At 35.2% G+C, this 14,487-nt stretch overlaps 1 protein-coding gene across 1 annotated transcript in view; it reads right to left on the bottom strand.

Moving 5' to 3' along the window:
• LOC108688388 overlaps positions 1 to 14,487 on the bottom strand; it is a 45,025-nt gene that overhangs the window by 25,152 nt on the left and 5,386 nt on the right. The window contains exons 2-4 of the mRNA XM_018194637.1: positions 4,771 to 4,800; positions 2,821 to 2,923; positions 1,843 to 2,068 (exon numbers count right to left, since the gene is read on the bottom strand). Of these exons, the coding sequence (XP_018050126.1) occupies positions 1,843 to 2,068; positions 2,821 to 2,923; positions 4,771 to 4,800 (359 nt within the window). The remainder of the gene's footprint in view (positions 1 to 1,842; positions 2,069 to 2,820; positions 2,924 to 4,770; positions 4,801 to 14,487) is intronic.

Here is a 14,487-nt window from a genome sequence, read left to right as displayed (position 1 = left end):
CGACTTAGAAAACTGTCGCGCATATTAATACTGAAGAATATCTTTCCGTAGAAAAGAGTTTAAATCCGATTTATGATATTAATAATGAGATGTCCTGCCATGAAGAGAACAACGGGAAATCAACTTTAAGGCACTCTCTTCGGAGCGATCTCTTCGAGGAATTTGAATAACAACCAAGAAAGAGAAAGAAAAGAAAAGGAATTGCTTCTTCGTTTCCGAGTTGCGCATGAGTGACTCCTGTCTAGTCATTTAAAAGAATGACTGAACGCTCCAAAGAGTTATTATTCTCGCTAAGGAAAGGGTGATTTTGCCGAATGAATACCTTGCATTTCTTCATTTCTGCAATCTTGAGATGAGGCATTCGGCCAATTTAATTAGCGAAAATTCACTTTTGTCGCCATGCAGAAGTGCAGTCAACCGTGCTTCACAAACGAAGGCAGAAAGATAAAAGAAACGAGATCGTAGGAAAAGAAGAAATCTCCTACCTTACGGTAGGATCGTAAACCTCAAAAGGCATGCCGTAGTAGTACAAGAAAAGAATCTTAATTTTTCTCAAATCTTTCACTATTATACTTATATTGAAAACCAGACCGGAGAAGATCCAAGTACATCAATTTATCGTATGAGTCGCCAAGTGAAATGTAATTTGTGTTACGTGAATCGACATCCCCAAGTTCCGGTAACTTACATTTCGAGAGTCTGAGAGCACGCCCGATGGAAGCGGCGATAAGAGAAATTGGGTCTCTCGTGGCTGCTATTAATATCTAATTATGTACGCTAATTACGAACGCAATATGCACTGTAAATGTATATCAAAGAGAGAGAGAGAGAGAGAGAAAGAGATAAATCATCATCTCCGCTATCGCAACTGCGATGCTTGCTCACGTCAGCGACGTAAATTACGTGTTGTCGTTAATCACCGTATTCTTCGAGTACTCTACATTTGCGCATGATTGAGTTCATGAAAATACACAATGAATTAGGCGACATTAGTATAGGTCATCGTTACGTCACCTTCGCAAATTCAATTTAGACACGCGCGACATATAATATACAGGCCTCACGATCAATTACGCAAACGTGACTCGATTGATAGTGTCATGTTTTCTCTGTTTATAGCTTACTCATCGTTTCCGAATTTATTGCACTTTATAAAGGAAAATCAAAAGACCACATAAAATTTTCACATCGGCGATAATAGGAAGCTATAACGGATATTTGCTGAACAATAATGTGTTACCGAAAATAATCCACTTAGGGTGCGATTAAAGTCTCACGAATGTTTTGAAACAATTGATCGATCAATCAGAAGAAAGAATTTTATTAATTGACTAAAGATTTAGCATTTGTATCATGGTAGACCGTATCTTTCACCAAACCAACGATCCTGAATAAAGTGCCAAATAGTAATTAGTTTTGGTTCACGTTCGATGAGCAAATACTCGACGAATTTCATTTCGCGTAAGATGCTGCTAAAGACGAAGAAAGGACTGAAAGGACTGAAGCGTATCTAATGGAGAAATGAGCAGATTCTGGGAAAGATCATTACGTGCAGAGGGTGCTTAAGAAATGCTCGTAAACTGTAATCGGTGTACGATAACGTTTCCTTAAAGAATAATCGATCTCTACTTCACGATGATAAAAAAATAAACGAAGCTAAACGGCTCTCATCGGTTGTATCGAGTTATAGTGAATTGCAAAAAGCATTTGTTATCGTCATCGCGAGGCAGTAACAACAGTTTCATCGAATGTTTCAATCACTTTGAATATTTTAATTGCTTTGATGTTGCAAAATGCGAGTGTAATACTGCAGTGTATGGCGAATGTATTGCGTTAGTGTACCGTGTCAGTGACGATGTCTGGCTGTGTATTACTGTTGGTGTCACACATATCGGACTGTCGATCCTGTACCTCTGCCGTACGGCTTAAGTTGCACTGATTTCTCGTTACCTCGTTCATGTAGGACACCTCTGATAGTGGAATGTAGTAGTAGCCCAGAAAGCGGTCCCACAAGAATCCCTTGCACCATACCTCCACCACGAGCCCGGCATTCATGTCATTCGTTTCGCTGCGTAACAAACAAGTTCCATTAACCTTTTGCGAGACCACGAAAGAAATATTACTTCGTGAAGTAAACAGCTATGCTTTCAGTAACAAAGTAGATTAAACGAAATTTAACAGCGAGACTTTAGCGAAGAATTCACTGGCGTCAAATGCTGCGTAAGCATTTGAGCCAAGATCAAGAATGATATATCTTTCTGTGTAGTAACCGTCGACATTACACAACCAGACAATCCTTTTAATCCACAAGCCAATTTTACTTTAGCTCTCCTTTATATTACTTTTTTTTAATAATCTATTTAACTCATTCGAAAAACAAAGACTGTAATGGACCGAGGATCTCATCTCAAACAAAAGGAGTTAAGCTAAGAATTGATAATATCGAGTCATGAAAAAGAAGCACGTTTTTTTCCTCCATAATTTTATTGATAATATTTGCAATCCTTTGCTCAGCAAATTTGGTCGACGGACAAGATTTATTTCGTTTAATTCATTTCGGTAAGATAGAGTCCCGTTAAATAAGCGTATGATTAGTAGATTCAGATTCCTCTAGATGCGCACAAATTACCGGTTGTCCTAGATATTTTAGTGCCGGCGCGCACGCGATAGTTCGCAATGTTTTCGAAGTGTGTAACGCCATAGTAACGGTGCAGAAAATTTTCGAATTGTTGGTAAAAGCTCGTTTAATTAAACAACATTTTTAATAGATTTTTCAAGCTGCGCCTAACTTCCCCGTAAAATTAATTATCGATAACTTACAAAAGAAAGTCTTGTTCCCAGCATGGATTGGCCCCTTTCACAGTAACTGTCGTTGACTTCACGTTTTGCAGCTTTAACGTTACGTAGGAGTTGAACTGATCCGCTGAAATTCGATAATCTATTTTTTAGTCGACCAAAATATGATGTACGTTACAAGAACGAATACCTCAATATACGAGCGAAATACGTTGTTAAATTAAATCACATTCATAACGATGAAACATATTAAATATCTTGATTGAAAGTACGTTACATTTATCATTTTTAATGGACTCGCTTGAAGCAGATAAATTACGTTTTGAGAGAAAAAAAAATATCGTAATTTTAGTTCCCTATAAACCTATATCAGCGAATGAGATCGTTTTGTTCGCAATTTAAGACCGATCCTGATGACATCCTCGCGCGTTTTATGTGTTCAAGAATGGGTGCACGAAGGGGGACGAACTGTTAAACTCCAATAAGATCCGCCCACACCTTAGGTACTTTCAGTACACGCTCTCAGCTGCCTTCGATAAGTCGCGCAAAAAGCATGGGCGAGATTTTACGATCCGCGACACGATGTTCGGGCGCACAATAGTGCGCGTCACCCCCGACATTTTACTTTACGAGCCACGAAAATTGTCTCCGAAGCGACTGACGAAATATGCTCGCATTCCACGACTCACCTCGGTAACATTCAACCACTGAGCTCAGAAAAGAGAGAATTATTAATAAAAAATTAGACGCGGTAATAAATAGATCTTAGTGAAAATAACGTGCAGCTCTCTCTTGACCTGATAAGCTACCAGATATGGAACAAGTCAAATGTCGTTTGCATGATGAGAATAAACTTCAAGATATTCGCGTTTTTAGGATGAGAGATACTACAGTGAATATAAAAATGTGTGATCAATTTTGATAAAACTAAATGTATTCTCGATAGGAGAGAAGTTAGTATCGCATTGCTAAGCAATAATAAAAAATAAAATTTTTCAGAAAATAAATTTCAATGTCTTAAATATTAAAAATAAATTTCAAGAAGTAATATTATTGAGTAATATTATTAAGAAATTCATTTTGAAAAATTTTGATGTACTAACTAATACTGATTGTAAAAAAATAAGAGAGATATATTCGATATATATTAAAATATATTTTTTTTTTTCACGTTTCAATTCTTTTTCTGCAAGAAAACGATTTTTAGTTATGTCGTTATAAACAAATGAACAATATGAATGAATGTACAGTCAGAACATTGAGTAAATAAATTCTTAAAACTACAAGCATTTATTCGCGAGCGAGGACGTTATCGTTACGCTTTTCAATACTTGCGACAATTGCGTGAAATAATAGTCTTCATAAGTCCATTCTGTATAACGACATACATGATATGCGAATGAATATTTAAAAAAGACATAATATGAGTATACAAGTGAAGACTGTCAAGATTACATTCGTCATCGTAGGATATATTGAATGATGCGATGAATGACATAAATTCAAAGTTTTTCCGACGCTATTGAAATTATCGATTTATTTTTCCCCCCTTAAAGAAGTTTTCGAAAAATTATAGAAAGTTTTCAAATGTATATCATTTTAGATTTATTTAAATTCGATATATTTATGATCTTCACACGGGAATACATTACATCTCCACACGGAAAAATTATTTCGGTATAATCGGAACGTCACGATATTCTGCTTGAGCAATCGCATAATCCGAAACTTGGCACTATTCCAATCGCGAAGTGCAATAAATTGTTCGCAGACTTTAGAAGCGAAGCGTGAATAAAGACCTCGGTTCTGTGGCTTGTTTCAATCCCAATTTTGAATTTTGCCCGGTTTCACACGTGTTAATATTTCGCTCGTATATCGTTCGGTATTCAGAAAAGAATAATTAGGAAACAAATCAATGGATCAAATGAGTGAATTTTCCAATCGTAATTTTCTCTATTCTTCCCATATACGAACCATCCTCGCAGATGAACCGCGCCTTCTTCACTGCAACAGAAAAAGCAATGAAAAGATTATAGAGTCACAAGTCTTTAAAAGAAATAAATAATAATATCTATTTATTTATTATTATTACGTTTGAACAACCTGAGTCTGATTTTAAAAATCACAAGATTTGTGGAACATGTAAAATAAATTGCTGTAATCAGCAGAAGATTTATCATTAATTATCCCTTTGTGCAATTATTTTACTATTTTTGCTATAAAAAATTATACAAGATTTACTGAAATCTTGTTAAAAAATTCTTTGAAAATTTCTGAATATTTTCTAAGTATTTTTATTAAAAATTCCAAGATTAGAGATTTTTTTAAATGAAACTTTGAAATAAAATTGGAGTGCAAGCAACACAAACTATAAATATAAATTGGAAATTAATAGAAGATAAGGATTTGATAAGATAATATTTGATAAGATGTATCTCAATAAACTAATAGTAATGTAACTGTTAATTGTAATTTCTCACTTAACAATATAATTGTAATACAATACATATATACATGACAGTTATATTATTGAAGGAGAAATTATAACTATCCGTTATATTACTATTAATTGGTGTTTGCTGGGATTCATTATTTACAACTGAGATCGCGAAATCTATATAGGACGGTGTAGGCTTACTACAATATAGTATCCGTAAATTACTTTATTCTTCTTGTTACCATGATTTCTTTTATAAAAACTTATTATACGCACAAGAGTGTATGTGAATATACACGGACTTATTGCTAATCAATTGTCAACATTTTATCAAGAAAAAAAATAACGCGATAATGTTTTAATAAGGAAAAGACAGAATTTAAATTTAAAAGTAGAATTCCTAAAATTTTTCTGAGTGTACCGATAAAATTTCATAAATATCCTTCATTTTCAAAAATAGAAAAGAAATCCCTTATATAAATTCTAGGTTTTCCCAGATAATAAACACCCTGCACTAATGTACTTACAGGTATTAAAGCGCGAATTATCGGACTACGCACATAATTACTCTGATCGATTACGCTTAATAAGATTTAAATAGACATATAGGTTGCGCGATGTAAAATCAACCGCACGCCCGCGGTAATTACCTTCGATATGTCACACGTGCGCGAGCTAAAATTGAATTTTCGTCAAAGAAAATTTAATTCGCGCATTATGTTCTTTTGTTATAACCTGTATGGCGCGCCTATCGACTTTCCCATCAATTATTTATAAAGGTCGTATTCCGCAAACGCATTACGGATTTAGCTAACGCGGATAAGTAAAACGGATCGAGTATTACAATCTGCCAGGGTTTGACAATTCCTTTTTTAATACCCAGTCTAACGGATAGGTCACGGAACGACCTTGTCTATAAGAACGTATACGTACGTATGTACGCGAATGTATGTGCGAGTGGAACGCAACTCCGCTGTGCCGGTAGCGATTTGAAGCATTGACCTGTGCTAATAAATGCCAGTGTCTACATGAGTGTCGGAGTCTACATGACTGAGTAACTGCCCTTAAGATTAATCCCGTCACCGCAACGAGAGACGGCAATATCCAATGTACGTACACAACGAAAGATTGGGGTGAGTGGATCGTAGCGATGAAACGGGTCAGCCGTATATCCGCAGCTCATAGTTCAGAGCTGAGGACTTTTTCCCTCTGTCCGCGATATTTTTCCCAGCTCGACAGACGCGCCTTTCTATTTTGTGCGCGCACGCATCGCGCGCGATTAATTAAGGGAGCGCGCTTGCTGCCGCGGGAATATTCTTGTCACTGTTATAAAATTGTCGGTTGCAGGAATGAGCTAACGCTGATGTCACGTAAACAGAAGTGTACGCTACGGACGAGAGATGTATGGCGCCGAGAGAATAATGAATCGGCAGATAATTCTTGCATAACGCATAAATTCTCGAGACACAATAGATATAATAAACTTTAAGCTAATTTAAAAAATTGACTAATTATTATTCTCACATTCAACTATGACTGATTAATTTCTTAAGATTTAAAGGCGAGAGCACAGATTCTTGCATAATACATTACGCATAAAACAAGAAAATTATAATAATCAGAGTCTTTTATTTTGCGAAAGGAAAAGAAATGGAGAGCTTTAATTGGTTTATTTTTTTACTTGTATTAATTATATGTTATGTGTTATATAAAATTCTGTGTTCCCACTCTGATAGACTTTCTACAATAAGCCATTACCTAAACTTCAAGTCTTAAGTCGTAAGAAATTAACTAATCACAGTCGAATGTGAGAAAAATAATCGACTATGACTGGTCAATTTCTTAAAACTTAAAACTTAAAGCTTATACCATAAGTAATGACTTATTGTAAAAAGCCCATTAGGTTTACTACATGTATTGTGTTTCAGAACTGACGCATGAGACACAAGAAAATCAACCAAACAGTTCTTTATTTCATTAAAAGGAACGAAATGAAGAACTTTGATTGATTCATTTATTTATGCATTATGTGCAAAACTTTGTTGCTCCCGCCCTTACATCCATTCCGTAGCCGAGAGGTTGCTTAACAAGTCTCTTTCCCCCCCCCCCCCCTTCTCTCTCTCTCTCTCTCTCTATCCAACTAAATAAACTTCCTAACGAATTTATTCTCACTCACTTAAAAATAATCAAACTCACACAAACGGCGCGCCGTTAACTTGCGCTTTAGCAGTCGATCAGTTATGATTGAAATCCAATATGCAATGAGAAAATCACGGAGAAATGCCGATATTAAACTGACTTAAAGGATGCTTCAGTGAAACGCAAATATCGCGTACACGCGTATGTAGTACATCGATACTTGGAATAATTGCATTAATTCCGACGAGACGCAAGCGCGTTTCCGACATTTGGGCACATCTGGATCCTTCGGCATCAGTCCATCACGCCGTTAATGACACAAGAGCGATGTGTGACGGAAAACGTGCACTGGCGCAAAGTATTGTAAAATGAAGTGCCGTTGTATCGGAGTTATATCGCGCGGAATTGATAGCTCGGGGCGACCGATGATATACACAACAGGTATAACAGGAGGATGCTCGCCTCACGTGTTCTATATGCACGCGCGCGTAGGCAGATGCATGCACGCGACGAAAGAAAAGTGAAACAATGACGTCAGCTTTAACACTTCAGTTGCGATCTTTTACCTTCGAATAACTCGAGACAATGGACGCCCAGAGTATGAATATGTGCCAAGACCGTGGTATCATGTCACACACGCGTGCACACACACACACACACACAAACGAACACAAATGCACACATACATACAAGTATTGATACAAGAGGAACTCGTCCTCTACTGTATTCCCTGTACAAACGCGCCTTTGTATAACACGTACACGTGCGGAGAACACGCGTATATACGTGACATACCGCTTACTTTTCACCCTGCAGCAGTTTCCTTCGGCGACTATGCCGCCGGCATGCCGTACAAGTGGATACAGAACGATAGCAACCGGCGTGGCGACGGATAGGAGGGAGGATAAACGGGGTGGAAAAACCAAGAGCGTGCATCATATGTATATGTTATTTATAGGCCAGGCCGGTAATAGAGGCAATATTTACGCGATATTCGCGAACGCGATGTCTTATCAAGGTGTCGAGTTCTGTCAGATGACCAATCAGAGTTCTTCACAAATTCCTCTTAAATTCCATCTTAAAATTCCATAACTTTTCCCTGATTTCTAGACAAAATTTCATGATTTTTTTCTTACTTTCAATAATATTTTAAGATTTTTTTGTCTTTTTATCCCAATTTCAAAACTGTTAAATATTTGATTAAGAAATCAATTTAATATAGCAATGTAAATTACTATTAATATTGCTGATACTGCTTGCATTTTTAATTATCAAGTTAAAATCAAGAATTTTTATTTTTTTTTTAAATTTTGCAAAATTCCCTGACTTTTTTCAGATTTCCCTGACCGTTTTCAATTTTCCTAACAATTCCCTGATTTCCCATTTCCCATGGCAATCCTGCCAACATATATTTCTTAAAGCGCCAATCTTTAACCCCAGTTGATACCTCTGTACAAAGATGAATTGGCCAGCGATTCTTTGGTTGATCTCTATTACGTTCTAATAATATGAAATATCATACAGACCTTCAATGAATATTCTCAACATAGAACAATTCTTAACATGATGAATTCTCAATGAAGAATATTCTCTTCTTCTTGAAAAATACTTTTAAGCTTTTCCCAAGGTTTCTCAGACAATATTCACTCGAGGGCATTCTCGAAGGCATATTATATCTTTTAAAGGAGGTTGGCTTTACTTTATCGATCGCCGATTATTATTTCATTATGAAATGTAATTTAAAGCAATTTGAATGAATTTATATGTATTACATAAAAAAAGATATATATATATAGTATGTATGTATATTTTGAAAACTGGAGATAAATTTTACGAAAAAATTTAATCTACTCATTAATGTTCGTATTTATCTAACTACCTGCATACGTGTGCATTTGCGCGAAATTCAATCGATGTAAACGAGTATAACGGGTTATGGATGTAATATATGCACCTACGCTAGTTGTGTCCAATTAATCATTTTCTTTCGCGACGTGTCATAATGAGATCTCTTCTGAATGTATAATTAAAGATTGCAGAAGGCACAAAGAAAAAAACTTTTAGGAAAGAAGTGGAACAGTGGTGGAAAGTCGATTAACCCTCACCAGTCTCTATCCAGGCTGAAGGTACATGCGCAGCTGGCGCGAATGCGAGATGTTTAATGAAGCAAATCTCAGAGTAGCATTTCGAGTGCTATGAAATCAATTAACGTAGACACTCTCTACAGAAAGGGAGAGAGAGAGAGAGAGAGAGAGAGAGAGAGAGAGAGAGAGAGTTTAATAAATTGTTAGACCGCTTTTTAATATATGCCCGAAATAGATATTTTCACGATATTCTACCGTAACAAATCGAAGAGTTCGCGTTATGTGCATGAAATATCGTATGTATCATCGTCAACATATGAATCACCACGCCAATTCCGGTCCACAAATTATCGATTATATATTTTCGATAAAATTTAAAAGTACGACTACATGGAAAAGGTTTATCGAATATTTTAAGAGAAAGAATGATTATCATACCATCATACCATAAATCAGATTCGAAAGCATTCGTGATGTTCCAGAGTATGTGAGAATGATAAGATAAATTACGCACGTGATTATCATGCAACACGAGTTTTCCAGAATCCTACTGTCACGAACATATGGCCGTTAGTAATAGATGAATTTAAGAGAATTTAATTATCGCTCGATATATTAACTCTACAAAGTCATTTAGTCTTTAGTTCCGCAAATATATAAAACTAAAGGCTAGAATAAAACACTCATTCGCTCTCTCTTTTTCTCTCATTGAAAAATAGAAGTTTTAAATTAACTCGTACGGATTGATATCGGACTTATCAGCACTTTAGGAACGAAAATAACGAGTAAAGATAACTCTTTTAGATAAAAGACCGTTTTTCTCAGAAACTATAATGCAAGTTTAACAATCGATTTTCATTTTCCAAAATTGCGAGACACTGACTGAAAATGTTGTTTGATCTTAACTAAATTCAAAGTTAAGATCTCTTATTCCTTCATTTTAAGGATACTCCAGTATTCCTCGAAAACCAATAAACCTATTAATTTACACCATCGATAATACTGTAAGTGATATAAACTTTCGAATGATATAATAAAACAAGTATAAGTACTGTTACTTTACATATAAACTATAACAATAAAAGAATACTTTTAATTAAAACGTACATTGATTAATCTTTCTTTCTTATAAATTTGTATTTTCTTACGAATGAATAAACTAACTATATATTCCATTAATGAACAAATTTAAACTCATCCAAGTATAAATACTGCATTCCTAGAAACTTGTTATTCGCTTTCGGATTAATGTAAATTTGTTTTAATTACTGATGCAGCTGTAAGATAAGAATGACACAAATGTTGCAATATTTATGCTGAAGGCAACTTCGCAGTGTAACATTTTTCTGTGCGAAAAGTCTTGAAAATTATTAGTGGCAGAATCGCGAGATGTAATTAGCAGATTGCACGTTAATGAAGTTTAAACTAATGTAAATTTTTTACTGATAAAAATTTTGAAGCTTTGAATTACTATTTCATTATAAGCCCGCATACATAATTTATTATACCTCTCCGTTTAAAATGTGATATTTACTGTAAAACTAAAACTCGGTTGCTTTGTATATTCAAAAAAATTTTTTATCACTTTATAACGATCTGCATATATATCTTCGTTAATTGTATTTATCTGAAGAAATAGAAGAATAAGAAATATTTATATCTAATTAATTTTAATAATCGACAGTCATGCTTATCCGTGGGTAAAAATACAAGGTCACACTAACAAGGGAACACGAAGTGTAATTCTGATATTAATGGAATATACATTTACTATACTTTATATACATATTAGGTTCCATAAAAAGATGAATTTAGAAAATTAGTTGCGGCGGAAAAACGGTTTGAAGGGTGAAATTAACCCTTAAATTAACATGGATTTTAGCTTTTTTCGTTGTGTCTTAAAAACTATTAAAACATATTAAAAAATGTTTTATATAAAACTTTTACAATAAAATTGCCTCTGTTCATCCGTGTTCAATAATACTTTTGAAAAAAACAAAAATTTTTTTTAATTAAAAAAATTGTTTATTAAAAATATCATTAAATGAATAATTTTGTTGTAAAGCTTTGTATAAAACATGTTGATATTTCGAATAATTTTCGAAATATAACGGAAAAAATTGAAAACTGCTTTATCACATAAGAAGTGATTTCACCCATTCAAACCGTTTTTCCGCCGCAACGGATATTTTCTAAATTCATTTTTTTATATATGTTATACAAAATTTCATTAAAATCAGAATTGATCACTTCGTGTGGAAGAAAATTTCCCTTGTGAGAGAAAAGTATTTTTTTACTATTTTTAGTATTTATAACTATAATTACATTATTATAATTATGATTATTACCATTACAATGTTGTAATAATAACTATACGTATAGTTCTATCAACAAATATATTTAAATTGGCAACAGAAAACAATTACAATTGTAATTATTATTATCATAAAAAAATAGTTACAATTTATAATCATTTTTTGAGATAATCATATAAAATAAATAACTGATCCCAAAAATGACTTACATATATAGTTATTACTAACATTACAACAGTAATAATAATAATAATTGCGATAATGTATTTTATACAGTCATAAATATAAAATATTTTTCCATCAGTGCAATAAATCAAGATCCAGATCAATAATCCGTTCAAGCTACATCTCCCCTTTATTTCCACTACCTATAAACCCGATGAGAACAGGTCATTCGTATTAATGATTTATTTTGTGTGGCGCATTAACCCTGCAGAGAAACGATGAACAACAGCGGAGCCATACCATTGCCGAGGCGCACTCTCTGAAGTTCGGCCTGGCATCCGATAATTCCTTCGATAATATTGTTTTCGCGCATAATTAACTCCCTGGGCAGTGCGCGTGTATGCTTTTGTGCATGTCTCCTCTGCCATGAAATTTTCGTCAGACGAACTACTACCGTGAAACCAATAACCGTCGTGGGTGCACGGCCAAACGAAAATGGCGCGCCGCAAGATAAAAGTTATCGCAAGAGATGAGAGGCAGAAGAGGAGCTTGAAGACAGGATCTTGGCATGCCCTTGACGTCAGGGAACGAGCAGGAAGCTAAGCACCGTCGCTATCCGCCAGGACGAATTATTAATACCTATAATACATTGCGAGTCGCACTCGCGCGGAAGCGACAAGCGGAAAGTTTCTGTCGTCAGTCGAATCACGCTGTAGCGTTTATACGATGATCGGTATTAATGCAGCAATGATAATGCGCATTATAAAGTTCGCTTTATGCTCGCGACGTCGAACTGACGACGGATACTACTGACTTTCATTGAGTCGATAAGATCGATCTAACGACGAAGTTTCCTGTGTCAATATGGCACATCGATGATTTCTCCGAGAAGAAAAAAAAATAAAGTAACAAGAAATGGGAAATATAGAATTGGCGAATTTTCTGTGAATTAAAAAAAAAACTCGAATTCTACTCGATAATTGGAGCTATTATATTTTCTCTTACGCGTGGTACGTGGGTTCAAGGACCCCTACTTATTATGACGATGCCGATATCTCGATGTATCGAGGTAACTCCTCTACGAACTCCCAACGGGAATCCCATTTCGATCTCTTTTATACGTGCTAGCTGTACAACGGCAAACGATAGAAAATGGAGATAGATTACATTGAGTAGAATGAGTAAATTCACACGAAATGATTGATGAGTTATAAGATTTAAAAGAATTTAGTTTTATAACTAATTTTGAGGACATTTAAAAAAAAATACTTTTACAGTTTTATATATATATAGATTCTTTCTTTTTGTAAAATAATGTACATTTTAAATAATATGAGAGATAATTCGTTATTATTGCTCATTTCGTGAAAAGATAATTTCTCAGAAACTGCTCGCATAGTCTGGGATATGAAAGTTCGGAATTAATACGATTATCCTGCTTTAGAAATGGACTTGCAATAATGAGATCTTTATACGAACTCTAAAGCGTTGGACAAAGAGAATAACGCGGGATTATAGTAGAAACTCGTAAATGCCGTCCGTAGCATTACTACGTAGCGTAAATCGTGCACCGTCGAGTTTGGAAGTTCTCCACGCCAGCCATCGCCCTTTCTCGCAATAGACGCTCGTTTGAGGCGTCTACTCTTGCGATCAATCCCGGCATATCGACGTCGTTGTATACAAAGTGCCAGCGGCTCTCTGTAGAGAGGCCGATCAAAGGCATTCCTAAAGTTTATTCCGACCGATCCACGCCGTTCTTCGAAAAGCATCGAAAAACGGAATATCATCGTTAGTAATACGGCGAGCTATCATTATTGCAACCTTTGTAATGTCCTTTGAAATTTCTTTACACCGTTTCCCCCGTCCTTCGCTCAACTTGAATAAACTGCATCGAGCAGAAATTTAAAAGTTCGAAGGGTCAGAAGAAGAGCTTTTGAAAATATCATTCAGGACGCTGGCCATCAGAGAGAAAGAGAGAGAGAGAGAGAGAGAGAGAGAGAGAGAGAGAGAGAGAGACAGAAGCTGGCCTGATAACCGTTTAACACGTCGTGAAATTTTTCGTTCGGTAAACTAAACCTTCATCGGCTCGGAAAAGTGGTTTTCGTTCACCGAGAAACTTGAGCAAAAAATGGTTTGTCGGTATCAATCGATGTAGCTTCACGCAAAATATGGTGTTTAATATATGGTCAAAATTTCTGCTCGATCAAAAATTATATATGTTTACAAGACTTCTTCTGTTTCTAAAACAAGTAATCAATAAAACAAACGTCTATCGATAAAAAGAATGTTTACCTTACTAAAGGCAAGTAGCAATAACTTAGAAGATTAATGGCTTATCCGTGCAAATATAAACTCGGTTAATTGCTCGAAATCTCGTATACCGATATGTCGTTAACATTGCAATATATAGATACAGCTCGTTTCACGTTCGCGGTCTTGAACGATGGCCAAGTTTAACGATTGTTGTACGTCCTGTTTGAAATACCGACATAATAAAGAGAAACTTTTGCCGAGAACAACTTACCACGTTTCTTGTGCTGTATATTCTATT

Source organism: Atta colombica, unplaced genomic scaffold, assembly GCF_001594045.1.
Source record: "Atta colombica isolate Treedump-2 unplaced genomic scaffold, Acol1.0 scaffold105, whole genome shotgun sequence".
NCBI lineage: Eukaryota > Metazoa > Arthropoda > Insecta > Hymenoptera > Formicidae > Atta > Atta colombica.
This window is presented reverse-complemented; position numbering and strand designations above follow the sequence as displayed.